We start from the raw sequence: 23,417 nt of genomic DNA on the forward strand, positions 1-23,417 counted from the left end.
GAACGTCTAAGAGGGCACAGCTGGGGATGCGGTTGCTGCTACATCGGGCTGTGACAGTGTCACGGCGGGATGGGATATCGAGAAGCCCACGATTCCCGAAAAGGCAAGAGCCCGAGACGAAATATGAAGGACAGCTTTCAACAAGCTGGGCCATTGCGGCTCAGCCGTTGCACCGCTGCCGGTCCTGCATCAATCATTGCGTCCTCGTCCTCATTCCTCACCATCACAAACAGCGAACAGTTGCCCTCGCTCGCTGTGCCTAACAACATCGTCGCTACCGCGGTCTGGAACGTCCGCCGCCGACTCTGCTACGCCGCATAGCAAAGGACGTTGTTTATACTCAGTCATCAGTTGGGCGTCTACTGCGAGCTCAAACTCGGAGAAAGACGTAGCAATTCTTGTCTGACACACCCCTCGTGCCTTTTCCTTCGAGGTCTGCAACCGTGGTTTCCATTCGCCAGCATGTCTCTGAAGCATATCCTCAACGACGATTCACACACGCCGACGCACTCGACATTGTCCGCGACAGTTTCGACGACGATCAACAACGTTGATTCAGCATCAAGGCCGCATTCGCCAGCCCCCACGCCAACTCCATCTGCGCCGCAGCGAGGACGTAGAGGAAGGGCTCGTGCAAAATCAAGTCCGCCTGCCCAGGATCCTGAACAACCTTCCGCTCGGGAGTACACATACCAGACCATGGTGTACCAGGGTCCACGGGGTTCGTAGCAACTACGATTTGTCTTGGCTCAAATGCTGACGCCTCCCCTTCCGGCTAATAGGCGAATTTTATCCTGAGCATGAAGACGAGGCGGCAGCATCTCCGCGGACCTTCAACGGAGAAGCGGACGAGACCATGTCTGCCCAAGGTCACCTTGAGACCAACGGGCGCAAGAAGAGGAGGCCTGGTGCGGCAGAAGACCAGGAATATCATCCTCCGGGGACAAAGCGCGTACGTCTTCGCATCTGCTCAAAGATTTTCGCGCTCACTGTCCCTTCCAGCGTACTCCGCGTCGTAACCCCCCTCGAGGGAAACAAACGCAACTTACCATAGAGACACATGAAGTAGAGTCTCAGCCAGATCAATTTCACCATGAGCCCACGGAAGACGAGCGACGGCTCGCCTCGTCGGATCTCGAGGATTGTCCCGAAATATGGCAACCCGCAATAGGTACTTTTATTATGGACAGTCGCAAAAGACAGAAGCAGACCGAACAGTACTTCAATCGTTGGATCATTGTGAGTGCACGATGACCTAGCGTCTACATATCTGTATATGCTAACAGCTGGTCCTAGAATCGCGACTCGTCTACTGCATACCAAGTATCACATTCGTACGTGGAGCGAATTGCGCGTATACCTCTCCCTCCCCCACCACTGCCGCCACCGCAGCCTCCAATGTCGCCGTATGATGACGAAGGTTCTACTCGTAGATCACACTCGGTGATGTCAGGCGACGCCTTCGCGATCATCGACTACTTCCCCCATGGACGCAATCAGGGCTCCGCCGCTACTAATGATCCCGAGGAATCCCTTTCAGGACGCAGTCCGAACAAAGCGGGCAAAAAACGACCTGCGGATGGCGACAGTGACAGCGACAGCAGCGAGGCAGACATCCCTATCGCAGCACGCCACGGTCCTCTGAGCAAGAAGAGGAAAATTGCCAAAGGTCCTGCGCCGGATAGTCATCCTGGATACCCTGAGGCGATGGCCTCCATGACCGGGACAATACCTCTACCAATCGGAACACACATCTCTGGTAGGGGGAAGGGGAAGACAAAGCAGCGAGAAGATAGCGTCGACAGCGCCTCTGCCACACCCCGCGGTCGCAAGAGGCCAGGAGTCGGAAAGAGGAGTGCCCTACCGCCACATACGCAAGAAGCTCTCGGATTGGGAGGGTCAATATCTGCGTCTGCGTCTCGTGATATTACTCCCGCCGGTTCCAGGGCTCCTTCACCTGCGCTGACGAACGTATCTGCTGCTATCTATGAGCTGGACGAGGCAATACCTGCGCTCAAGAAGGCTAGGCGCATAGATGATGCTGGCATGTGGAAGCGTGTCAAGACCCTAGAAGAAATGCAACGCAAGGTCTGGACCAACATTGCTAAAAGAGACATCGTAAAGGTATTCTACAGATCACGTAGCTTGACACCAGTTTTTGACCTTCTCTTGCAGGTGTACCGTTATCACAGTGCTGGATATCAGGCGCGGCAGGCTCAAACGAAGCGTGTAGCAACGCAGGCTGCTCTGCATGCTCGGAAACCCTTCACGCGTACTGCGAAAGGTAGCAAGGATGTTCAGGCAAAGGGCAAACGGCTCATGCGAGAGATGCTCGTCTTTTGGAAGAAGAACGAGAAGGAGGAGCGCGATGTTCGGAGGCGCGAACAGCGTGAGGCTCTCGACCGTGCCAAGATCGAAGAGGAGAAGAGGGAGGCTGCTCGCCAGGCTCGCAAGCTTGAGTTTTTGATCAGCCAGACTGAACTCTACAGCCACTTCGTCGGAAACAAACTAAAGAGTACGCGGCGTGCGGATGCTGTACAAAATGCTTGCTGACTTTTGTTGTCACAGCCGCGCAAGTGCAAGGTGACGAGCTTGAGGCTGCGACGCCTGCTGGTGCGGATTACGATGATGCCGAGGGCGAGCTTCAGGATATCGACTTCGACGATGGTGAGCGGCATAGTGGCTTTGACTTCAGTGTTGCTCACGCGACTTGCAGAGGACCATACCAACATTCATCGCCATGCTAGACGTAACGCTCAAGAGGCCATCTTGCTTGCTAGACGGAAGGCACAGGATTTCGACGTTCAAGCCGCATTAGAGCGCAAGACTAATGAGGCTTTCAATCTCGCAAAAGGGCAAGCTCATATCCGCACGGATGATTCTACTGAGGTTTCGACGTCGGCCGGTACACCTCTGGTTGACCTGGACTCTGACGAGCTCAACTTCCAAAACCCGACATCCTTAACCGGAGAGCTGACGATCAAGCAGCCGAACATGCTGATGGCAACTCTTAAGGAGTATCAGCTCAAGGGTCTTAACTGGTTGGCAACCCTCTATGAGCAAGGCATCAATGGTATATTGGCTGACGAGATGGGCCTTGGAAAGGTAAGCCTGCAGCGACCGATATATGCTTCGTCTTCTCACTGCGACTGTAGACTGTACAGTCCATCTCGCTGCTCGCCTACCTGGCCGAGACGCACGACATCTGGGGTCCATTCTTAGTTGTTTCTCCGGCGTCTACGCTGCACAATTGGCAGCAGGAAATTACCCGCTTTTTGCCCAAGCTCAAGGCCCTGCCTTACTGGGGTAGTGTGAAGGACCGAGCCACCCTGCGCAAGTTCTGGTCGCGGAAGGAGATCTCGTACACCGAGGATGCTCCATTCCATGTTCTCATTACGAGCTATCAGCTTGTCATCCAGGACCAGCAGCACTTTCAACGTATCAAATGGCAGTACATGGTTCTGGACGAGGCCCAGAATATCAAGAACGCGGCCGGCGCACGGTGGAAGACGTTGCTCGGATTTCAGTGTCGCAATCGCTTACTGCTTACGGGCACACCTATTCAGAACTCGATGCAGGGCAAGTCGTCTCTTCGGCCGTCCCCACTACTGAATACTAATACTCGTGTAGAATTATGGGCTCTACTTCATTTCATCATGCCTAGCCTGTTCGATTCGCATGACGAGTTCAACGAATGGTTCTCCAAGGATATCGAGAACGCGGCCGAGAATAAGGGTAGCAAGCTGAATGAGCATCAGCTCCGCCGGCTGCACATGATCCTCAAACCTTTCATGCTGCGTCGCGTGAAGCGTCACGTACAGAACGAATTAAGTGATAAGGCAAGCTCACCAAAGCATATGACTTGATCTACTCGCTTATCATCACACCCTTCAGATTGAAGCTGACATCTATGTCGAGCTCAGTGCCCGGCAGAGAGCATTGTACGATGCGATGAGGGCGAAGGTCTCAGTCAGCGACCTCCTGGAAAAGGCAGCGAACTTCGATCAGGAGTCTCAAAATTCACTGATGAACTTGGTTATGCAATTTCGCAAAGTGCGTGCAGCCCAGTGCCTCACAGGATGGAAGATTAACAGCACATAACTTGCAGGTTGTTAATCATCCCGAGCTATTCGAGCGCGCCGACGTAATTGCTCCGTACTCATTCTCAGCCTTTGGCAAGCCTGGGCCACTGAGCCGAGAAGGCGACTTCGTCGATCTGCCGTATTCAGCACGGAATCCCATTGAGTTTGAGATTCCCAGTCTGCTTTACGAGGATGGCGGTCTCCTCGATGTCCCTAGCGAAAATGCATCGCTCCGTTATGAGAAAGGCCCCCTCGCCACTCTCTATAATATCTGGTCCACGGACTGGATTCAACGGTCAATGCTTGAGGATGGTACGTTGCATGATACTCTTCGATGTGTGTGTGTATGTGTGTGTTTTTAACCCGCGTTGCAGCGAATTCCGGTTTCTCGTTTCTACGCTTCGTAGATGTATCTCCAGCCGAGGCACATGAGACATACCTCATGCCTATCTTTCAACGTCGGTTAGCTGCCCTTCGTCAAGAGACTGAACTAGTGGAGGAGGCACCCTATGTGTTGTGCGTGTTAGTTACATGTCGAATGCCCTTGCACTAACGAGTCGATGTATTAGCGATTCCGAGTTTGTGGCTAGCTCGAAGACCGGCCCATACGCAATTCCGCCCCTCTCACCCGTCGGTTTAGTTGCCAGGGCCCATAGTCAGCCTGCGCTTCTCTCTATATCAGCAGACGCGTGGACTAGCTCTTGCCTGTCACGAAAAGATCTTCACTGGTTCATCCCTCCCGTTGTGGCGCCACCGATCACTATCTACTGCACGAACCGTAATTTCCTCGAGCATCGAGTTACTGTACTGGAGGCCCCGTACGAGTCCTTGGTGCTGTACGGATTGCCACCAGGTTACCGCGAATCGGTGCCTGACGCTGTCATATACGAGCGTCGACTGCCCGGCATACCTATCGGCGGCCTTCTGCAGAGCTCTCCGGACGATCAAGTGCCAAGTCCACCCATGCAAGTACCAGAAGCGAAGCGCCTCATTTACGACTCCGCGAAGCTTGCTCGCCTCGACGCGCTGCTACACGAGCTCAAGGCCGGTGACCACAAAGTCCTGATCTACTTCCAAATGACGAGAATGATGGACTTGATGGAGGAGTATCTCATCTACCGTCAGTACAAGTATCTCCGTTTGGATGGTTCATCGAAGCTGGAAGACCGGAGAGACATGGTCATGGAGTGGCAAACACGGTAGGCACCCCCGTCCCAAATATGTCAGCCTTAGCTGACCGTTCGGTAGACCCGACATCTTCGTCTTCCTGCTCAGTACTCGTGCTGGCGGTCTAGGTATCAACCTAACTGCAGCCGATACGGTCGTCTTCTACGATCACGACTGGAACCCTTCTAACGATGCTCAAGCCATGGACCGCGCACACCGTCTTGGTCAGACTCGCCAAGTCACTGTGTATAGACTTATCACGAAGGGCACGATTGACGAGCGTATCGTTCAGATGGCTAGAGTGAAGAAAGATGTAAGTTTTTCGGTGTAGATATGCAGCCGATCATGACTAACATCAGTACAGGTGCAAGACATTGTCGTCGGGAACAAAAACTTCACGGATGTCACCAAACCGAGCGAGATTGTTCAGCTTCTGCTTACTGATGATCAGTTCGCGAACTTGGGCAGCACGAATGTGGCAAGCTCTTCCAAGAGGAACGGCAAGCGGCCTGCTGGTCAGGCTAATGGAACCGATACGCCTGTACGCGATCTGTGGAACGAAGAGGGCGACGAATTTTTCGCGCAGAGTGGACCGATTCAGTCCGGCACTGCGAGTATCCAGGAGCTCGAGGACGATGGTACGCCCGTGCCGACGACTGTCCGCAAGAGAGGGAGAGGGGACGGCACTGGTCGTCGTGGACGCAAGCCGGGGCCGAAACCTGGTAGGAAAAGGACCAACGTCGGAGAGGCGGACTCGTGATTGTCGTGTTCAAATTGTCAGTCTCTCTGCGGCTCGTATATTTGCGGTATAACTCTCGTTTTAAGCTGTCGTTGATCTGTACTTTGGACCATCATACCTCGTATTACTGTCTTGTATTCGTATCTTACATCATAGTTGTTGTGCACAAACTGTAATGTCATGGCTATTCTGCATGTTACTCCTGAGTGCCTTGTCTTCCGTCGCCACCTATGTTTTGAGGCGCTTGTTTCGCAGGTCTTACTGCTGTCTTGCTGTCGACGTCGAGTCAACTTTTCTCGACTGAATTTTGAACAGCTGCATGAACCATGGTACTAGGTATATATCCTGACTCATCCTCATCCTTTCGGTCCTCGCTATCACTTTCTCGAATAAGAGCTCCTTTGTTTGAAGTGTTACAGCCACTATTTCTTCTTTCGGACTAATCACCGCCCGTTGGCATCCATTTACCTTGCGAAGCAAGCCGCACCTAAGACTACCGTTCAAGTTCACTTTGTAGCGTATTAGACATGGCAAAGAAGAAGAAGACGCAGTTGAAACCTGTTGCTCGCGGCTTTGCAACAGTGTCTGTCGCGAAGAAGCTCGCTTCTACAGAGCCTGAGCCTGAGGTCGCTCCGGCTCCCCCCAACAACCACGCCACATCGGAATTAGGGGATGCTTCATCGAGGACCGATGTGCAAGGGACGAGCGACTTTGACCTCGATAAGGCGGAAGAACAGTCTTTGCAGAACCTGATCGACAAGTACCAGGACCGTGTAGAAAAAGAAATAACACGGGCTCTTAAGGTAGGCAGAACGCTTGCATACCCTGATCATATCGCGTCTTACCTGTCTCGGAGCCGTAGGCAATTGAGCAAGAACGTCGGTTCTCCGTAACTCTGCCGAGAATCGACTTGGAACCGACGTACCTGGAGAGGATACTGCAACTTCTCACCGCGTCCACCGACGAGCCCTCGGAAATTGGCGCGTGCGGCTTTCTTGCAGAAGTCTTTCATGGCTGACTTACACCATGCTTATAGTCCAAGGTACCGTCGATGACCCAGAAGATAAGGCTATCCCTCAGCTCGCTATAACATACGGCGTGCTCAGACGATTAGGATTTCAAGAGGATATTGTAGGACAGTGCCTAAGGTCTATAAGGGGAATTGACCTCGAGCAGGCTGTGGAATGGGTGTGTGTGAGATAAATTTTTCCCAAACCGTTGTTGTGCTCAGCTGTGCCAGCTCTTCATACGATGTCCCGAGGAAGAGCTGCTCTCCATTTTGGGTATGCGCCACTCTAAGCTTCGTTCTTATTTACGGCGTTCTCACTGATAGGTCGAGATGATGCGTTGCCTAAGTCCAAGACCTCACGACCGTCGCAGGGAACAAGCTCACCCACCCTGCCACACTCTCCTACACGCGCACGTTCTCGAAGCGTCGTCGGGAGTGCGACTATCAGTCCCCCGATGACACCTCGTTCAACCATTTCTCTCCAGGGTACCCAGTTCTCGGACAGCATCACTGCAGTCTCTAGCGATGCACGCTCGGAAAGAACATTCTCCGCTACCCTTACTAACGCCTCGGCTTCCGTGCCTGGTACTCCTGACGAGGATCCTAACTCTGCCTACGTCCATCTAAAGATGCGAATTTCTGAGCTGACGACACATCGCAAGCCAACCGAGTCTGCCGACGCGACCTTTTTACGGATGCTCCGAGAACGTCTGGAAGAAGTGAAGCGGGATTATTTGTTCGACGAGCACGAAGCTGAGACGGCCTACCGTGCCGAACGGAAGAAAGCAGACGAGATGGCTCTGCAAGCACGACTACGTGGGGAAAATGTCGAGAGTGCGCGGCCTAGCTCGCCTCCCACAAAGCCCTTGCCGCTTCCCATAAAACCCTTACCGGATCCACCTGTGGAAGAGACCACGAGTGGGGATATTTTCGACGAAGCTAGCGATGATGATAGTCCTGGTGGTTTGCTCGAGCTTCTGGAAGAGATGCCACAGACCGAGACGACCACAAAGGGTACCACTATTCTTATCCGTGATCTGCCTGTGCCGAAGAACTGGTCAGGTCGATTACCTCGCACTCTGCTCCTGGAAGTGGTTCACAAGATCGACAAATATGCCAATGTCAGCTTCCGGCCTATATCTGGTGCAAGCCGCGCAAAACGGTCGGCAGTGCGCGTCATCTGGCAGCAGGACGACGCCAGCGAGTGGTCCATGGAAGATATTGCTTGCCACGATTCGAATCAAGCAGAGCAGTACATCGCTTTGGTTGCGACGCACCAGCTCACCTTCCCGGAGACACCTGGCTTTGCTGTTGGCGGCACTGCATCTGCCAACGCCCAAACCTCGTTTAGGCTACTTCCACCTGTGTATCGAGGCCTGTGGAACGAATTAGAAGAAAAGAGGCGGGCAGACCATGATCACGTTAACCGGGATATCTGGGCAAAGCTGAGGGGCATTCTTGAGCCGAAGCTGAGTGGGTACAAGGTACAAAGTCCGGCTCTTGATGGGTGGGGATACTAATTCTGCCACTAGACGCCGGTTAAGAGGCAGAGAGTTGTAACGCAGGCCGCGCGCACGACTTCAGGAAATGAAAACGATCAGGCCATCGTTTCCTCCGGTAAGATTGCCACCGACTTTAGAGTCCGACAGGAGAGCATAGCTTATCAAGAAATGCTTGTACGTGGAAGTAGCTATTCTCACCTTCGCTGGCGCTGATAACGCCTGGCAGCGACAACGCAACAGCCTTCCGATCGCTGCATATCGGGATAAGATTGTCTTGACGCTAGAATCATCACAGGTCCTCGTACTCAGTGGAGAAACTGGATGGTGAGTCTAACAATCAGACGATCGGCTTTCGAGGCTGACGTCAAGTATTACAGCGGTAAATCGACCCAACTTCCTGCATTCATCTTGGAGGACTGCCTCTCTCGTGGGCAGCACTGTAAGATCTACTGTACGGAGCCACGGCGTATCTCAGCTTTGTCACTTGCCAACCGCGTGTCACGAGAACTGGGAGAGCCTCTTGGAGCTGTCGGGACAAACGGGTCGCTTGTCGGGTACTCCATCCGACTAGAGAGCAACACGTCTAGGACAACCCGACTGACATATGTCACGAATGGTATTGCGTTGCGCATGGTTGAAGGTACTGCTGCCGATCAGCGAGGGTCATCCTTCGACGAGATCACGGTAAATGAGCTCGTTGAATATTGAGTTACCTACGCTGGTACTAATTCTCTCACGTGAAGCATATCATTGTGGATGAAGTACACGAACGCACCATAGAGTCTGACTTCCTCCTGATTGTGCTCAAGTCGTTGATCCAAGAACGCCCCAACCTTAAGCAAGTACCATCCCTTTATGGTTTATCCTGAACACTAACACAAACACTTTCAGAGTAGTATTGATGTCAGCCACACTCGACGCGGAGAAGTTCTCAAGCTACTTTGGCGGCTGTCCAGTCCTTCAAGTCCCTGGCCGAACATTCCCTGTAGATGTTCGCTATCTTGAAGATGCGGTTGAGTTCACGAGGTGGAAGGTGGCGGAGGGTTCCCCTTATGCTATACGCGGTATGCGACTCACTATCAAGCACTGTACCTTGCTCTGATTGGATTTCATAGGTACCGACAGATACTCGCGCAATCGTTCTCGTAGTGACTGGTCGGAGGACACTGCGCTCGCGAACGATGACGAGGATGAGGTCGCGCATGAAGATGTTCATCTCGAAAAGCGATACTCTTCTTCGACGGCTTCTACCATCAACACGCTTGACGAGCGCCTCGTCCCATACGACCTTATCGTTCTGCTTCTGGAGGGCATCTGTTTACAAGAGTCGGTTTACAGCGGCTATTCGTCAGCCATCCTCATTTTCATGCCAGGTCTCGCGGAAATCCGGCGATTGCATGAGATGCTCATGGAGCACCCGGTATTACAGTCTGAGGAGTACTTCAGGATATACCCGCTACACTCCAGCATTGCAAGCGACCAGCAAGCGGCGGTATTTGACGTGCCTCCTCAGGGTATGAGGAAGATAGTGATTGGTGTGTCTTCTGCCCATGTGGCGTCGTATTGCTCTTGATATTGTCCTATCAGCCACCAACATTGCCGAGACTGGTATCACCATCCCAGATATCACTTGTGTTATAGACACTGGCAGACAGAAGGAGATGCGGTGTGTCTGTTTTCTCATATACATTCCATATATATGTCTGACACCTGTGTAGCTTCGATGAGAAGCGCCAGATTAGTAGACTGGTCGACACGTTCGTGGCTAAAAGCAACGCTACTCAGCGTCGGGGACGTGCTGGGCGTGTACAACCCGGTCTTTGCTTCCATCTCTTCACGAAAGTCCGACATGACACAAAGATGGCGGACCACCCCGATCCCGAGATTATGCGATTGAGCTTGAGTGACCTTGCTCTGCGCATCAAGATCATGAAGGTCAAGATGGGATCCTCCATAGAAGACGTTCTCTCTCAAGCCCTCGATCCGCCGTCTCCGGTCAATATTCAGAGGGCTGTATCTGCATTGGTCGAGGTCGGGGCTCTGACGACATTGCAAGATATTACACCGATGGGTCGACTGCTGAGCAAGTTGCCAACCGATGTTCACCTTGGGAAATTCTTGCTTATCGCCTGTGCCTTTGGCTGCCTCGACCCTGCGCTCACGATCGCGGCAGCTTTGAACTCTAAGTCTCCCTTTTTGACGCCCTTCGGTAAGGAAGAAGAGGCTCATCGTCAGAAACTATCGTTCAGAATAGGTGTGTCGACTTATTTCATCCTGTTGGCCTTGCTAACAATAGGTTTAGAGAACTCTGATTTTTTCACGCTTCATAATGCCTTTTCAAGTTGGCGTCGGGCATGCGCGAACGGGCCTTCCGTTGCGCGTAAACTGTGCAGAGACACTTTCATGAGCCATCAGGCAAGTTTTATTACCTCTGCACGAACGAGTCTTCGGTCTCAACGCTTCTGTAGAATCTGCAACAGATCGAAGAGCTTCGTGAACAGTTCCTTGGGTAGGTCCTCTTGGGCACATACTAATTGCCACTGACTGACGTGACACCTAGCTACCTCATTGATTCCTCCTTCATTAAAGCACCTCCAGCCTTAGTAAAGGAACTTAATCGGTACATATCTGCCTTTCAAAATGTGTCGCAGGCTCTCATGCTGTGCGCAGAGCTCGTTATTCCAGCCGAGGACGAACACGCTTTGTCTCTCCACCTACGGAATTGGATCGTAACTCAGGCAATTATGCCATTGTCGGTGCTGCACTAGCTGCAGGTCTCTACCCCAAGATGCTATTGGCGGGGGGCAAACCAGGCACGGAGAGTTTAACGACTATCACAAACAACCAACGCGTCGCTTTCCACCCGTCTTCCGTAAACTTTGGACGGAAGCCTTCAGATTTTGGGGTGAATTACTTGTGCTACTTCACGATCATGTGGGTCATCTCCTGCGCACGCCCTGCTGTCGTTTCTCACGTTTGCGTAGGCAATCGAAGAAGATGTACGCTTGGGAGACGGGGCCTGTCGAAGACCTGTCGGTTCTACTGCTATGCGGAGACGCAGAGTTCAAGCTTTTGGCGGATACTGTCTCCTTGGACAGGAAGATGCGCTACAGCGTTAGTCCGAAAGCGAGCGTTGCTCTCAAGTACCTTCGGAAAGAGATGACGTCCACGCTGGCGATACACTTCAGCGGGAAACCCGTAACCGAGCCTGATGCCGTTTGGGAGGACACGGCCATGGCCATGCTGGGCAAGGTCAAACCAGAGGACTCGGAGAAGAAAGCTGAGAAAATCACTCTTGTAACAAATAGAGTGCTGTAACAGAATATCTACGCAAATCCCGAGTGTTTGCTTCTGGGGTCATGCAGCGTGGGAGATTTGTCACCAGTCTACTCGGTGGTAGATTGCGTACTGAGGAAATCGAGTGGATACAATATAGCATTGCAGACTTTACTGTGCAAGGTGACTACTCTCGAGCGTGTCCGACTCGGATACCGCTGGTAACATACCTCATAGGGCTTGGGTCTCAAGGTCTCATTCTTGACACGATTCTGGTATATCGTAAACGCTCATGCAAGCCCATGGAGCATAATGATATTGAAACATCGATAGCGTAACAAGAGCAATACGACAAAGGCGTAAGACGCTTAGTCTTCTTCCTCCTCGTCTCCCTCCGTCCTATGATAGTCCTGTTAGTCTCACGCTAAGAAAATGCACACCGCAAGACGTACTGAATGTTGTAGAAACGGAGCTGGTAAGAATCCTTCGAAGAAGCAACAACGCGTATCCAGTCGCGGAGCTGGTTTTTCTTCAAGAACTTCTTCGTCAGGTACTTGAGGTACCGCTTAGAGATGGGGATACTGGCGGTAACAGTGACGCTAACGTCGCCTGAATAACGGGTTAAACTTCGATACACAGGGATGAGATGCGGAGACATACCCTGGCGGGTGATCTTGACATTGTCACCAAGCTGACCGGTCTTGCCCTGGACCTTGATGCGGTCATGCAGGAATTTTTCGAAGGCCGCGCCATCGAAGACACCGTCCGAGGCAGGGCGGGTGTAGTCAATGACGAACTTGTGCTTGGATGCAGCAGACTTTCCGGAGGCGGCCTTGGGCTACATTACGAGGGAGAGAGGGAGGAACCCAGTGTGAGCCTACTGAGAAGGGAACTCAGCAAAGCGGTACCAGGGACTGACCATCTTGATGGTGGGGCGGAGACGTCGGAAGGGAGTGGGTCTTGAGGCTGCCGGGCACGATGAGGAGCACTCCGAACTTTCTGTTGTGCTGTATAGTTTGCCTCAGGCGCTTTCCCACGCCTCGAAGGCGCGTCCAGGCGCCCAGGGTGAGCGCGCTTACAATTTGGGACCAAGTTCCCACGACATTATTCCGGGGAAATATTGCAGAAATTCCAGGTCGCCCTTTGTAAGCGCCGCAGGGGCCAGCGTCTTGTGGAAAATCGGGAGTTGGTACACTACTGCTTGCTGTTCACAGTCATGGCCCCTGCGAAAACACTTACACGGGAACAAGTGGCCTCTGCGCAGGTGCAGGGCGAGTTTTCAATTAAGTCCGAGGACAGCCAACCGAAGCTTGACACTTCACAATGGCCGCTTCTCCTCAAGAACTACGACAAGCTCCTCGTTAGGTCCAGCCACTTCACGCCTATCCCTTCAGGATGCAGCCCTTTGAAGCGAGATATTACTTCCTATGTCAAGTGAGTGCACAAATTTGTACCCGAGACAATGATTCTCAATGCGCCTAGGTCTGGGGTCATCAACCTAGACAAGCCTTCTAACCCCTCCTCTCACGAAGTTGTAGCATGGCTGCGGCGTATTCTGCGTGTGGAGAAAACTGGTCACAGCGGTACTCTTGATCCCAAGGTCACTGGATGTCTGATTGTCTGCATTGACCGCGCAACTAGGCTCGTCAAGTCTCAGCAGGGCGCAGGTGCGTGAAGCGAACATCGCGTCCTTTACGCGTTACTGAGCACAGCTCGAACTGTAGGAAAGGAATATGTCGCTGTTCTTCGTCTCCATTCTGCCCTCTCCGAATCTTCCGCTCTCCCCCGCGCAATCCAGACCTTGACTGGTGCTCTCTTCCAACGCCCACCACTCATCTCCGCCGTCAAGCGTCAGCTCCGGATTCGTACCATCTACGAGTCCAAACTCCTTGAGTTTGATGAGAAGCGCAATCTAGCTATCTTTTGGGTGTCATGTGAGGCCGGCACGTATATCCGTACTCTCTGTGTGCACCTCGGTCTCCTCCTCGGTGTCGGAGGCCACATGCAGGAGCTACGCCGTGTCCGGAGTGGTGCATTGAGTGAGAACGATGAAATGGTCACGATGCACGATGTTCTGGATGCTCAGTGGACATACGACAATACTCGTGATGGTATGTTGTACATGACTTTCGCCGAACATCTCTTCCGCTCACTCCGGAACCAGAGTCTTACCTCCGCCGTGCCATCCGCCCACTGGAGTCGCTGCTTATCGGCTACAAGCGCATCGTAGTCAAGGACAGCGCGGTCAACGCCGTTTGCTATGGCGCCAAGCTCATGATTCCTGGTCTGCTCCGCTACGAAGCGGACATCGCTCTCAATGAAGAGGTCGTCCTCATGACCACCAAAGGCGAGGCTATCGCCCTCGCCATTGCACAGATGTCAACCGTTGAGCTGGCGACCTGCGACCACGGCGTCGTGGCAAAAGTCAAGCGCTGCATCATGGAGCGTGACACCTACCCGCGGCGCTGGGGACTTGGTCCCAAGGCGATGGAGAAGAAGAAGCTCGTCAAGGAGGGCAAGCTTGGCAAGCATGGCGAGAAGATCGAGGGCGTTACACCTGCGGAGTGGAGCAAAGACTACGTCGACTACAACCGCGACGAGCAGCCCGCGGCGGGCCCGTCGACAACCTCTGCCGCGGCACCTACCCCAACATCAGCGGCGCCCGAATCGCCAGACAAGGAAGAGAAGGAGAAGAAGCGGAAGCGGATGGACAATGGGGAGGACGAAGATGCTGCGAAAGCAGAGAAGAAGCGACTGAAGAAAGAGAAGAAGGCGAAAGAGGCAGCGGAGGGCAAGACGGACGATGACGAGGAGGTGCGGCAGGAGAAGAAGCGACTGAAGAAGGAAAGGAAGGCGCGCGAGTCATTGGGCGGCGAGTCATGATGAGCACTTGGGCTTGTCTTCAAAATTCTTTTTTCACCGGCCAGCTCGCAACCCTTGTTTATTTTGCTCTTCCATCTCGTATCTTGCTTTCATGTAAGCTTCATTTGACGTCCACAATGCATGACATGTTTTGTTCTCGGAGAGCTTTTATCGACTTGCACAGAAACAGCTCACAAAGACCGTTGGCAGCCTTAGTCACTATGGCAGCAATGTATGTCATTCAGCCGAAATAAATAAAGTCCATATACATGAAGCAGCAATACAAGGGTCGTCAAGACGCTCTTCACACGAAATAAGGGAGCGAAGTACAATAGAGGCTACACAAGGTTATTAAAGCAGGCGCTCTGCGGGGTATCAAGAAACACCAGGTAACACAGCGGCACTGTCCAAGAAGAGAACGAGAGTCATCTAACGGGTCGCGAGACTAGAGCATGGCGGCGAAGATCGCGGAGATGGCGCCCAGGCCGAGCGCCAGGTTCACGCCGACGCTGGATATTGCGCCGTTCGGTTTGGACGACGGCGAGGGTGAGCTACTCGAGGTTGAGTTAACCGTAAGGCCGGTCGCGTTGGTACCGTTTAGCGCCTCCGCGAGCTGCTGGAAGGCGGTGAAGTTGCGCGTCGAGTTCTGCACCGGGTTGATGGCGAAGACCATGCCGTCGCCGCAGTGCGAGCTACCGTCAGCGTTGTGCTGCTTGCACTGTGGGACGGTGTGTCAGGGCGGCTGAGGCGGATAGCAAAAGGGGGAAGACGTACGTAGAACCACGTCGGGTCAGTGGTGTTCACGGTGATGTTGAATGACGGGAAGTCGGTGGCATTGGCAGCGACAGGCATGCTACGGGTCAAGAGTTGGTCAGAAAGAAATTCACCTCTAGAAGAGTGAAAACTCACAATCCAGAGTCGACGGTGGGAGTACCATCAGAATCAAGCATGGGTACGCAAGGAGCAGCGAAAGACGATTGAGTCACAGTGTGGTTCTTCGGGTTGCTGAAGGAGCAGTCAATAAAGATCCATTGTGCGAAAGTAAAGGAACACTTACAATAAGAACTGGACAGTGTCACGAGGTTCCGCGATAACGAACGGCGGGTCATACGCGAGGGTGCCGTTGAAACCGACCTGGACGACGTGCACATTACCGGTAAGGGATGCTGGGGTAGCAGCAGGCGATCCAGGGTAAGATGAGTAGACAGTGGTCCATGTTGAAGCCTCGACGGTGACGGTGACGGTGACAAGACTCTCCAATGGGGCCGCCGGGATCGTGGCCGTGCCGTAAGCCGCAGTGGTCAAGGACGCGGGGAGACTATTGGCAGTCGATGACCCTTCCGCCTGGAGCTGCTTACCAATTGCGAGTGCAGTGTTTTGGAAGTCCGTGAAGGAGTTGTTAGAACCGTCAGGGCCGGGGTTTATGGCGAACACCATTCCAGCACCGCAGTGGCTGGCGGGGGTATTGGCGTCTTGGTCACAGAAGACCCATACTGGACTGGACTGTGGTGGATGAATATGAGCACAAGGACAGGGAGTTACAGGCACGCTACTTACATTGTTGACAGTGACCGTGAAGGTCGGGAAGTTGTCAGTCTGATTCGCGGCAACGGGGTGGCTACGGCAGTAAATTGAGTTTTCTCCCTGCTGTGAAATACGGCACGAAGCTTACAAGCCAGAGTCAAAGCCTCCGGCCATGTGGGTGCACGGGGCAGCAAACGTCGACTGCGTCGCAGAGTGATTCTTTTGCTGGAAGGTAAACACGACCTGGTCCCCGATTTGTGCGGACGGCTACAGAACGCCTCAATCAGCATCTACCGCGTCTCTTAGAAGAGAACTAACTCACGATCACATCTGGTGTGAATGCCGTAGTCCCGTTGAAGCTGCCTACTTGAACGTCAAAAATTGCGGCCTGGACCGACGCAGCGGCCGCGAGAAGGAAAATTGAAGAAGAGAAAAACATCGCTGCCGGAGGATAGAAAGTAAAGTCACGAACGAGAGAGAACTGACTGACCAGGTGGCTTTTATGGAGGCGGGACGGGAAGGGGCTGTGGAGAGCTAAAACAGCCTGGAGGCACGATTCGTGTTTTAGATAGGCCCGCGCCCGCATGGCGGTTCCTGGACAATAACACGGAAGTATCAGCGTAACCGGTGGTTGCGACCATGTAGCCAATGGGGAGCGTTCCCTGGTGCCCCGAGTCCAGGATCCTGCTGGACAATGCGTTCGGCTCAGTGGTGTTATGCCCAAAATGGCTCTGCAGGAGGCATTTTTGCGCTCACTTTTGTGCAGCACACGAAGCCCGGATATACAGCCCCTATGGCGTGGCAGAACTTCCCTAGGCCTCCTCGGTGTTCTCTGACGAGAGAAAGGGGAAGAGAGAACGGCGACACTGCAAAAGCACTGCAGCGTCGCCGACACGACCGACATGCCCGAGACGATGTGCAAGGACAATCAGCGGTTCGCACTACCCCGGCTCCAGAGCCTCAGAGCCCTTGAGAGCCTCAGGGATGCCCAGAAAGGCAGGACAATCGTTTTTGAGGCGTTGTGGACCGCACACGGAGCTAGACGGTGACACGAGAGATGAAGGCGACGAGCGGTGTCCGCTGGCTGTGCTCCCATTTGTTCGCGTTGCTGCCCGCCCGCCTTCATGGCGGTACAAGCAAACGCCCCTTCTGTCGCGTGTGGCCCTGTGCGCGGACAATAGTCCTTCTTCAACGACTGCCACAGAGAGAACAAAAGCGCATGCTACCGCGGACGCCCGCCTTGGAGACTGCCATACCCGCTCGTGTTCTATCAGACTCGATGTCTCCGCTGCCAGCCGTATAACGGTGTCTCTGTCGTGTCCTCATCGCGCAGCTATCCACCCTTCGAGTAGCATCTGCGACCAGTCCCTCTGATCGCGAGCATCATTGCAGAGCCTTGCGGACGTCGGTTATACACTTTCCAACAGCCGTAGTACCGTGCAGACGCCTGCAGACGCCTCATTTCATCAGATTCAAAGCGTATCCATCAGCCCCTCAAACACGTCTGAGAAGGCCTGCCTGCCTCATAACATCCACGTCGGCGGACGACGGGGCTCACTTCGTCTTCTATCTTTTCCCCCCACTTGTTCTTCATATTCTATTTTTTTTATTGCTCCGTTCTTCACCAACTTCGTGTTTTTCAAATACAAAATGTCTCGCAAAGCCCCGAAGCCCCTTCCCAAATTCGAAGTTGGTGGGTAACACATCACTGTGTCTTGATATGCCTGCTGGCTCGTCTTTCATACTCTCACAGCTGACACTGGCTTGCATTCGACAGGTGACGACTACCGCATTCTTCACAGCCTTGGCGAAGGCGCATATGGCACTGTCGTGGCTGCGGTGCACAAACCCTCAGGAAGGGAGGTCGCGATCAAGAAAGTACTGCCATTCGAGCACACACTTTTTTGTCTTCGTACCCTCCGGGAGCTTAAGCTTCTCAAATTCTTCTCCGAGACATGTGTGAATGAAAACGTAAGCCTTTGCTGTGCTATGTTGCTCGTGAACGCAGCGGCTGATCGTATATCTTTTGTTTGAAACTAGATCATTTGCATATTGGATATCATCAAGCCCCCATCCCTGGATGAGTTCAAAGAAATTTATTGTTCGTGTTTCGCTCTCCAAGCGATCGGAAAATTTCATCTCATACGCTTCATGGCGCAGTCATCCAGGAGCTCATGCAGACGGATCTGCATCGTGTCATCCGCACACAGCAGTTGACAGATGATCACTGCCAGTACTTCGTGTACCAGACGCTGCGCGGGCTCAAGACGATGCACAGCGCGGACATCGTACACCGGGACCTGAAGCCCGCGAACCTGCTTCTGAACGCGAACTGCGACCTCAAGGTGTGCGATTTCGGGCTCGCGCGCAGCACACGGAGCACGAACCCGGGCGGGAAGGAGGCGGGGCTCATGACCGAGTACGTCGCGACGCGGTGGTACCGCGCGCCGGAGATCATGCTCTCGTTCAAGATGTACACGAAGGCGATCGACATCTGGGCCGTCGGCTGCATCCTCGCGGAGCTGCTCACCGGCCGGCCGCTCTTCCCCGGCCGCGACTACGGGCACCAGCTCGACCTCATCCTCGACGTCATCGGCACGCCGACGCTCGAGGAGTTCTACGGCATCACGAGCAGGCGCTCGAGGGACTACATCCGCGCGCTGCCCATCCGCAAGCGCAGGCCGTTCAGCTCGCTCTTCCCGGATGCGTCGCCGGAGGCGCTTGACTTCCTGCAGAAGACTTTGGTGAGTGCTTGCGCGTCGATGGGGTCTGGTGTAGAGCTAATCTTGGAGGCTGGACAGACTTTCGATCCCAAGAAACGTCTCTCGGTCGACCAAGCCCTCGAGCACCCGTATCTGCAGGCGTATCATGACTCGGAAGACGAGCCTGCAGCAACGCCGCTCGACCCGGAGTACTTTGAGTTTGACTGTACGCAGCCCATTCCCTCGCCCGCTTGCCCGTGGTCTAACCCCGAATTTTCGCAGACCTTGATTTGAACAAGACGCAACTGAAAGAGCTCCTGTATGACGAGGTCCAGTCGTTCACGCCATGCATATAACCCATTCGTCGCAACCACCGCCATTGATCTTTATGCTGCGATATTTATTATAGATTATTCGACTCTGTACCACACGCCCTGGACTGTTCGCTTTCGTCGCATTCACTTAAAAACACTAGGTCAACCATTCAAGACACTCTCTTCATGGTAGAACTCTTTTGTCATCGCGTGTATTATTGATTTATACCTGTACCCCCAACACTACCACTTATGTTATGTAATGTAATTTATTCACCGTTCCATGAGATACCTTGCATGATATCAATAGGACGCGCGGCTCGCATGCGCTTGGAATGTTTTGCGTCAATTTGAGTATTATGTACAAGCAACCCAAAGTCCGAGGTCAGGCTTAAGCAAGGCGAAGCTACAATCAAGATGCACGAAGCACAGAGAAAGCTATCGACACAGTGTGGGGCGCTCAAATTGGTGGTGGTGTTGGGCAGAGCATTGGAGAAGCAAGAATACCATGACATGTGCGCAAGGCTTTCAATTTTCGTTCTACAAGCGATGATGTTGGGCTGTGCATCCTTCAAAAGAAAGAAAGAAAAAGATAATAAACGCATTTTTCCGCTCCCCTCCTCCCTCACGCGCGCCGCGGCTAAGACATCCGCGGGCTACGCTCCCCCGGTTCGTCGTGCCACACCCTGTTCAGAACCCCCCGGGGGCCGCGCTCCAGAAGCTCAGGCTCGCGACCCCCTCGAGCCCAAAATCCCCGAAGCGCGTGTCCATGTCGCGCTCCGTCCCGTACATCGTCCGCCGCACCGGCGGCGCCGGCGTCTCGGGCGCGCTCGGCAGCGGGACGAGGGCGAGTCCAGGGATCGCCGAGCTCCCAGTCCTCGCGGGCCCCGCTGGTGCTGCCTGTACCGTCGTTGCTGTTGGCGCCGCGGGCGGCGGCGGCGCGCCAGACGAAGAGGGGGGTAGGGTCGAGTTCGAGCTCCCAGCGAGCGGGGCGCGCAGGTGCGTGCTCGCCGCTGTCGCCACCGCCGGCGGCGGTGGCGGCGGTGGGTGGTTGGTGATGGTGGTCGTCTGCCCCTCCGCTGTGGACCGCGGCTCCTCGTGGAGGGAGGGAAGCGGCGGCGTGTGCGTGAACGCCGCGGGGCTGACGGTGGCTTCCCCCGTCCGCTGAGCGTTCGAGGAGGTGGTGGGTGGTGCTGCCGCCGTGCGGCTCACCTGGGACGGCGGGCGTCGCGGCGGCCCGAGCGGGTGGAACGGGTCGTTGCGCTCCCGCCGGCCGTTGCGCTCGACGTAGGCTGGCGTCGGGCTCGTCGGTGCTGCCAGCGCAGGCATCGGCCCGCCCGCCGCGGGCGTCGGAGTTGCAGGCCGCTGGAAGATGGACGTCGCAAAGTTGAACGTGAACGCGTTGTTGCCCGTGGATGGAGCCTGGTTCTCAGCCCCGTTCGCAGTACTCGTCGCGATGATAGGCGTTGCACCAGTCGATGGCGTACGGGTTTGCGAACCAGATTGGGAGTTGGTTTCCGGTGGTTCTGGTGGTTCCTCGGGTCCACTAAAAACTGTAAAGGCGGGACCGCGAGGAACCTGAAGGATTGGAGGTGGCACTTCCGCCTCGTCCATCTGATCGACGTCGTCTGTGCTGTCCCACCGGGCCAAGGCACCTGGACTTGGTTCCTTCTCTGCCAGCTTCCCACGTTTTCTTGCTGGTCGTATGACATGTGTCTGACACACCTCTGCACTCATCCCAACCTCTTCACCTGCTTCAATAACCCCGACAATATTGTCATCGTCCTCTAAAGTCCTATTGCGCTTGCCCAAGGCCGACAGCGTTTCGTTTTCATCGGACGGCCCCGGTATTGAGCTGGAAGTAGTGGGTACGACAAGGTAGTCGCTGAATAGCAAATGAGTTGTGCGCAAAACATAATGATAAGTACGATATGCGCACCTTGAGAGCGTCCTGGTTCCGCTAGAATCCGTGGCTGCAGCGACTCGTAATGATGCGATCTCCTCTTGCAGTGCTCTCACCTGAGCCTCAAGCGTACTCGTCATGGACTGCGATCTTAGCGCAGCCACTTCAATCTTTAGATCCTCTACCATATCGCGCAAAGTGTCGATATCCGAGGCTTTGCTCGTTAGCCGTTTTAGCTCTGCTTGCATTTCGGCTATTTGGGCTTGCGACGAATGACTCTGTCGTATTACAGTCAGCTATATGCGGATTTAAGCCGCGGAATTCTCTGCGAACCAGTACAGCAGATGGCTCGTGGGATTTGAAGATGTTTTCGGCTGATGAACGAGAAGGAATGTCGGTAAGAGGCGAAGAGCGGGCTGTTGGGGCGTCGTGCTTTGTACCTGAGGGCCCAGCTTGCGGCATTTGCTCTGTGACGTCCCAGGATGCATGAGAAGTGCAAATAGCCGTGTCATGTGTGGGGTCCTCACCTTCCGACACTTCTCGAATGGGCAGCTGGCTCGGAGGTATGCTTTTGCTCCCGCCTCTCGTCCTCTTCGGTATGCCCGAACTGACATTCCGCACACCAGGACGCATACGAGGCACTTGAAGAGCTTTAGGCCGCCCCAAACCGATCCTGCGATGGGACTCGACGGCGTTGCGGGTGCGCGTTGCGGGCCCAGGGGCGTTGGTGACTGGCTGCCGCACTGGGTGGGTGGCAGCGCCGTTTCGGGCGACAGGGTCGGGAACTGGATTCTGTCTCTCTGGCAGGTCTTCGTCCATCGGTTCGTCCTGGGTGTCTGGAACGTCGTGTATGATCATGGAGCCGACGCGCTGTCTGATGCCACTGCTGGAGCCTGGACGACTGCTGACGATGCGGAAGGAAGAGGAGCGGTTGCGGGTGGACGGGCGGGGGTCAGGCTTGCTGGTTTCGATGAGAAGTTCGATGAGAGCCTCTGTCTTCATGTTTGCCTTGAGACCGCGGTCCTAGGGAAGGCGGAGTGAGCATGAGGAGGGACAATGAGAATGGCGGAGAGCTCGCCTTGCAGAGCTTCTGGAGGTCGGCCCTGCGCATGGACTGGAGGGTCTTTCTGTCTGGGACAGCGGCCATGGCGCGAGGGGGCGGGAGAGGCTGAGGACAGCCGTGGCAGGCTTCTGGCCGGGGCCGTGATGATGGTTCTCTCCAGGGTTCAGACAGACGCGACGCGAACCCGGCACGTGCACCACGTGGCGCTTCGGTTCGCTCCGGCCATTGTGCTGGAGAGTGCTGGAGGGTCTCGGCCATCGCGCGAGGTGCTCAATGAAACTGCCGCGTTTCGCTTCGCTTGTCGCCGCAGCCGCACGGCGAGCAGCGATGCCTGATCCCACAGGGTCATGAGGACACCAACACACCTCAAAGCCTCTGAAACCCCCTCGGAACTCGCACGGCCGCTCTCTCTCTCTGCTTCTCTCTCTGCCCACTCACCATGCCCATATCGCTCAAGCAGGTCCAGGAGCACAACTCCAAGCAGTGAGTCCCTTGCTTTCCGCACAGCGCCAGTCTCCAACATCTGCTGCAGGTCATGCTGGGTCATCATCAGAAACAAGGTCTATGACGTGACAGACTTTCTCCCAGTACGTGGCTTTGCTTCCTAGCTACTCGCACAGCTTGAACGGAACTATCTATCCATCTCAGGAGCACCCCTGGAGGCGCCAAGATTATACTCCAGTACGCAGGCAAGGACGCTACCGAAGCGTACGAGCCCATACACCCCCGGGACGCCCTGGACAAGAACCTGCCTCCAGAGAAGCACCTCGGCGAGCTCGAGGCTTCCGCCGCACAAGACTTGGACAATGCCCGGCGCAACAAGAAAAAATCCGCGGACGAGATCCGCGCCGAGAGAGAGCAGGCCAACAAGCCCCCTCTGAGCCACATCATCAACCTCCATGACATGGCGCAAGTCGCCCGCAAAGTCCTGCCGTACAAGGCCTTCGCGTACTTTGCTTCCGCCTCGGACGACGAGCTCAGTATGTCTCCCTTCCTTATCTCCTCCGCCCCACACTACTAATCACGACGCTCGCAGCGACCCACGAAAACGCGCGCGCCTTCTCGCGCTTCTTCTTCCACCCGCGCGTGCTCCGCCCGCTCTCCAACTGCGACCCCTCGACGACCATCCTGGGCTACAAGTCCGCCCTGCCCATCTTCGTCAGCGCCTCAGGGCTCGCAAAGCTCGGGCACCCCGACGGCGAGAAGAACATCGCGCGCGGCGCGGGCCGGACGGGCATCATCCAGATGGTCTCGTCCAACGCGTCGCTCTCCTA

General features: G+C 54.6%; 7 protein-coding genes across 7 annotated transcripts in view; 5 read left to right on the plus strand and 2 right to left on the minus strand.

Moving 5' to 3' along the window:
• Window positions 1-293: 293 nt before the first annotated feature.
• PHACADRAFT_247165 (uncharacterized protein) lies at window positions 294-6,158 on the plus strand. The gene is made up of 15 exons (XM_007390314.1): window positions 294-721; window positions 783-952; window positions 1,003-1,239; window positions 1,297-2,124; window positions 2,176-2,515; window positions 2,569-2,667; window positions 2,717-3,105; window positions 3,156-3,579; window positions 3,631-3,839; window positions 3,895-4,053; window positions 4,109-4,394; window positions 4,457-4,598; window positions 4,652-5,281; window positions 5,331-5,562; window positions 5,614-6,158. Exons 1-15 carry the CDS (start codon window positions 463-465, stop codon window positions 6,007-6,009), a joined length of 4,800 nt encoding a protein of 1,599 aa, XP_007390376.1. The 5' UTR covers window positions 294-462; the 3' UTR covers window positions 6,010-6,158.
• A 1,719-nt stretch (window positions 6,159-7,877) lies between these two features.
• Window positions 7,878-12,735, plus strand: PHACADRAFT_247167 (uncharacterized protein). Its single transcript, XM_007390315.1, is given in 18 exon segments — window positions 7,878-8,481; window positions 8,530-8,823; window positions 8,877-9,183; window positions 9,243-9,337; window positions 9,391-9,563; window positions 9,615-10,034; window positions 10,087-10,165; window positions 10,218-10,753; window positions 10,802-10,914; window positions 10,968-11,008; window positions 11,060-11,119; window positions 11,170-11,433; window positions 11,484-11,912; window positions 11,924-11,949; window positions 12,006-12,174; window positions 12,228-12,384; window positions 12,436-12,613; window positions 12,695-12,735. 6 exon segments carry the CDS (start codon window positions 10,360-10,362, stop codon window positions 11,815-11,817), a joined length of 1,206 nt encoding a protein of 401 aa, XP_007390377.1. The 5' UTR covers window positions 7,878-8,481; window positions 8,530-8,823; window positions 8,877-9,183; window positions 9,243-9,337; window positions 9,391-9,563; window positions 9,615-10,034; window positions 10,087-10,165; window positions 10,218-10,359; the 3' UTR covers window positions 11,818-11,912; window positions 11,924-11,949; window positions 12,006-12,174; window positions 12,228-12,384; window positions 12,436-12,613; window positions 12,695-12,735.
• Window positions 12,736-12,958: 223 nt separating this feature from the next.
• PHACADRAFT_247173 (uncharacterized protein) lies at window positions 12,959-14,798 on the plus strand. The gene is made up of 4 exons (XM_007390316.1): window positions 12,959-13,209; window positions 13,258-13,442; window positions 13,500-13,886; window positions 13,940-14,798. Exons 1-4 carry the CDS (start codon window positions 12,992-12,994, stop codon window positions 14,656-14,658), a joined length of 1,509 nt encoding a protein of 502 aa, XP_007390378.1. The 5' UTR covers window positions 12,959-12,991; the 3' UTR covers window positions 14,659-14,798.
• Window positions 14,799-14,857: 59 nt separating this feature from the next.
• PHACADRAFT_247176 (uncharacterized protein) lies at window positions 14,858-16,602 on the minus strand (the record flags this gene model as incomplete). The annotated part of the gene is made up of 7 exons (XM_007390317.1): window positions 14,858-15,355; window positions 15,412-15,490; window positions 15,547-15,642; window positions 15,695-16,140; window positions 16,195-16,255; window positions 16,310-16,428; window positions 16,484-16,602. Coding segments are annotated over 7 exons (1,193 nt in total), but the record flags the coding sequence as incomplete, so codon positions are not given.
• Window positions 16,603-17,737: 1,135 nt separating this feature from the next.
• PHACADRAFT_247179 (uncharacterized protein) lies at window positions 17,738-19,436 on the plus strand. Its single transcript, XM_007390318.1, has 6 exons — window positions 17,738-17,854; window positions 17,939-18,132; window positions 18,202-18,262; window positions 18,322-18,905; window positions 18,963-19,089; window positions 19,146-19,436. The coding sequence occupies exons 1-6, from the start codon at window positions 17,812-17,814 to the stop codon at window positions 19,217-19,219; spliced, it is 1,083 nt and encodes a 360-aa protein (XP_007390380.1). The 5' UTR covers window positions 17,738-17,811; the 3' UTR covers window positions 19,220-19,436.
• A 431-nt stretch (window positions 19,437-19,867) lies between these two features.
• PHACADRAFT_190070 (uncharacterized protein) lies at window positions 19,868-22,082 on the minus strand (the record flags this gene model as incomplete). Its single annotated transcript, XM_007390319.1, has 4 exons — window positions 19,868-21,062; window positions 21,117-21,358; window positions 21,414-21,547; window positions 21,608-22,082. The coding sequence occupies 4 exons, from the start codon at window positions 22,080-22,082 to the stop codon at window positions 19,868-19,870; spliced, it is 2,046 nt and encodes a 681-aa protein (XP_007390381.1).
• Window positions 22,083-22,404: 322 nt separating this feature from the next.
• Window positions 22,405-23,417, plus strand: part of PHACADRAFT_204088 (uncharacterized protein) — a gene marked incomplete at its 3' end in the record, with an annotated part of 2,544 nt that continues 1,531 nt past the window's right edge. Inside the window, exons 1-3 of the mRNA XM_007390320.1 lie at window positions 22,405-22,626; window positions 22,792-23,123; window positions 23,180-23,391. Coding sequence (XP_007390382.1) covers window positions 22,583-22,626; window positions 22,792-23,123; window positions 23,180-23,391 — 588 coding nt within the window. The 5' untranslated portion in view covers window positions 22,405-22,582. The remainder of the gene's footprint in view (window positions 22,627-22,791; window positions 23,124-23,179; window positions 23,392-23,417) is intronic.

The sequence above is a fragment of the Phanerochaete carnosa genome (genome assembly GCF_000300595.1).
Source record: "Phanerochaete carnosa HHB-10118-sp unplaced genomic scaffold PHACAscaffold_1, whole genome shotgun sequence".
NCBI lineage: Eukaryota > Fungi > Basidiomycota > Agaricomycetes > Polyporales > Phanerochaetaceae > Phanerochaete > Phanerochaete carnosa.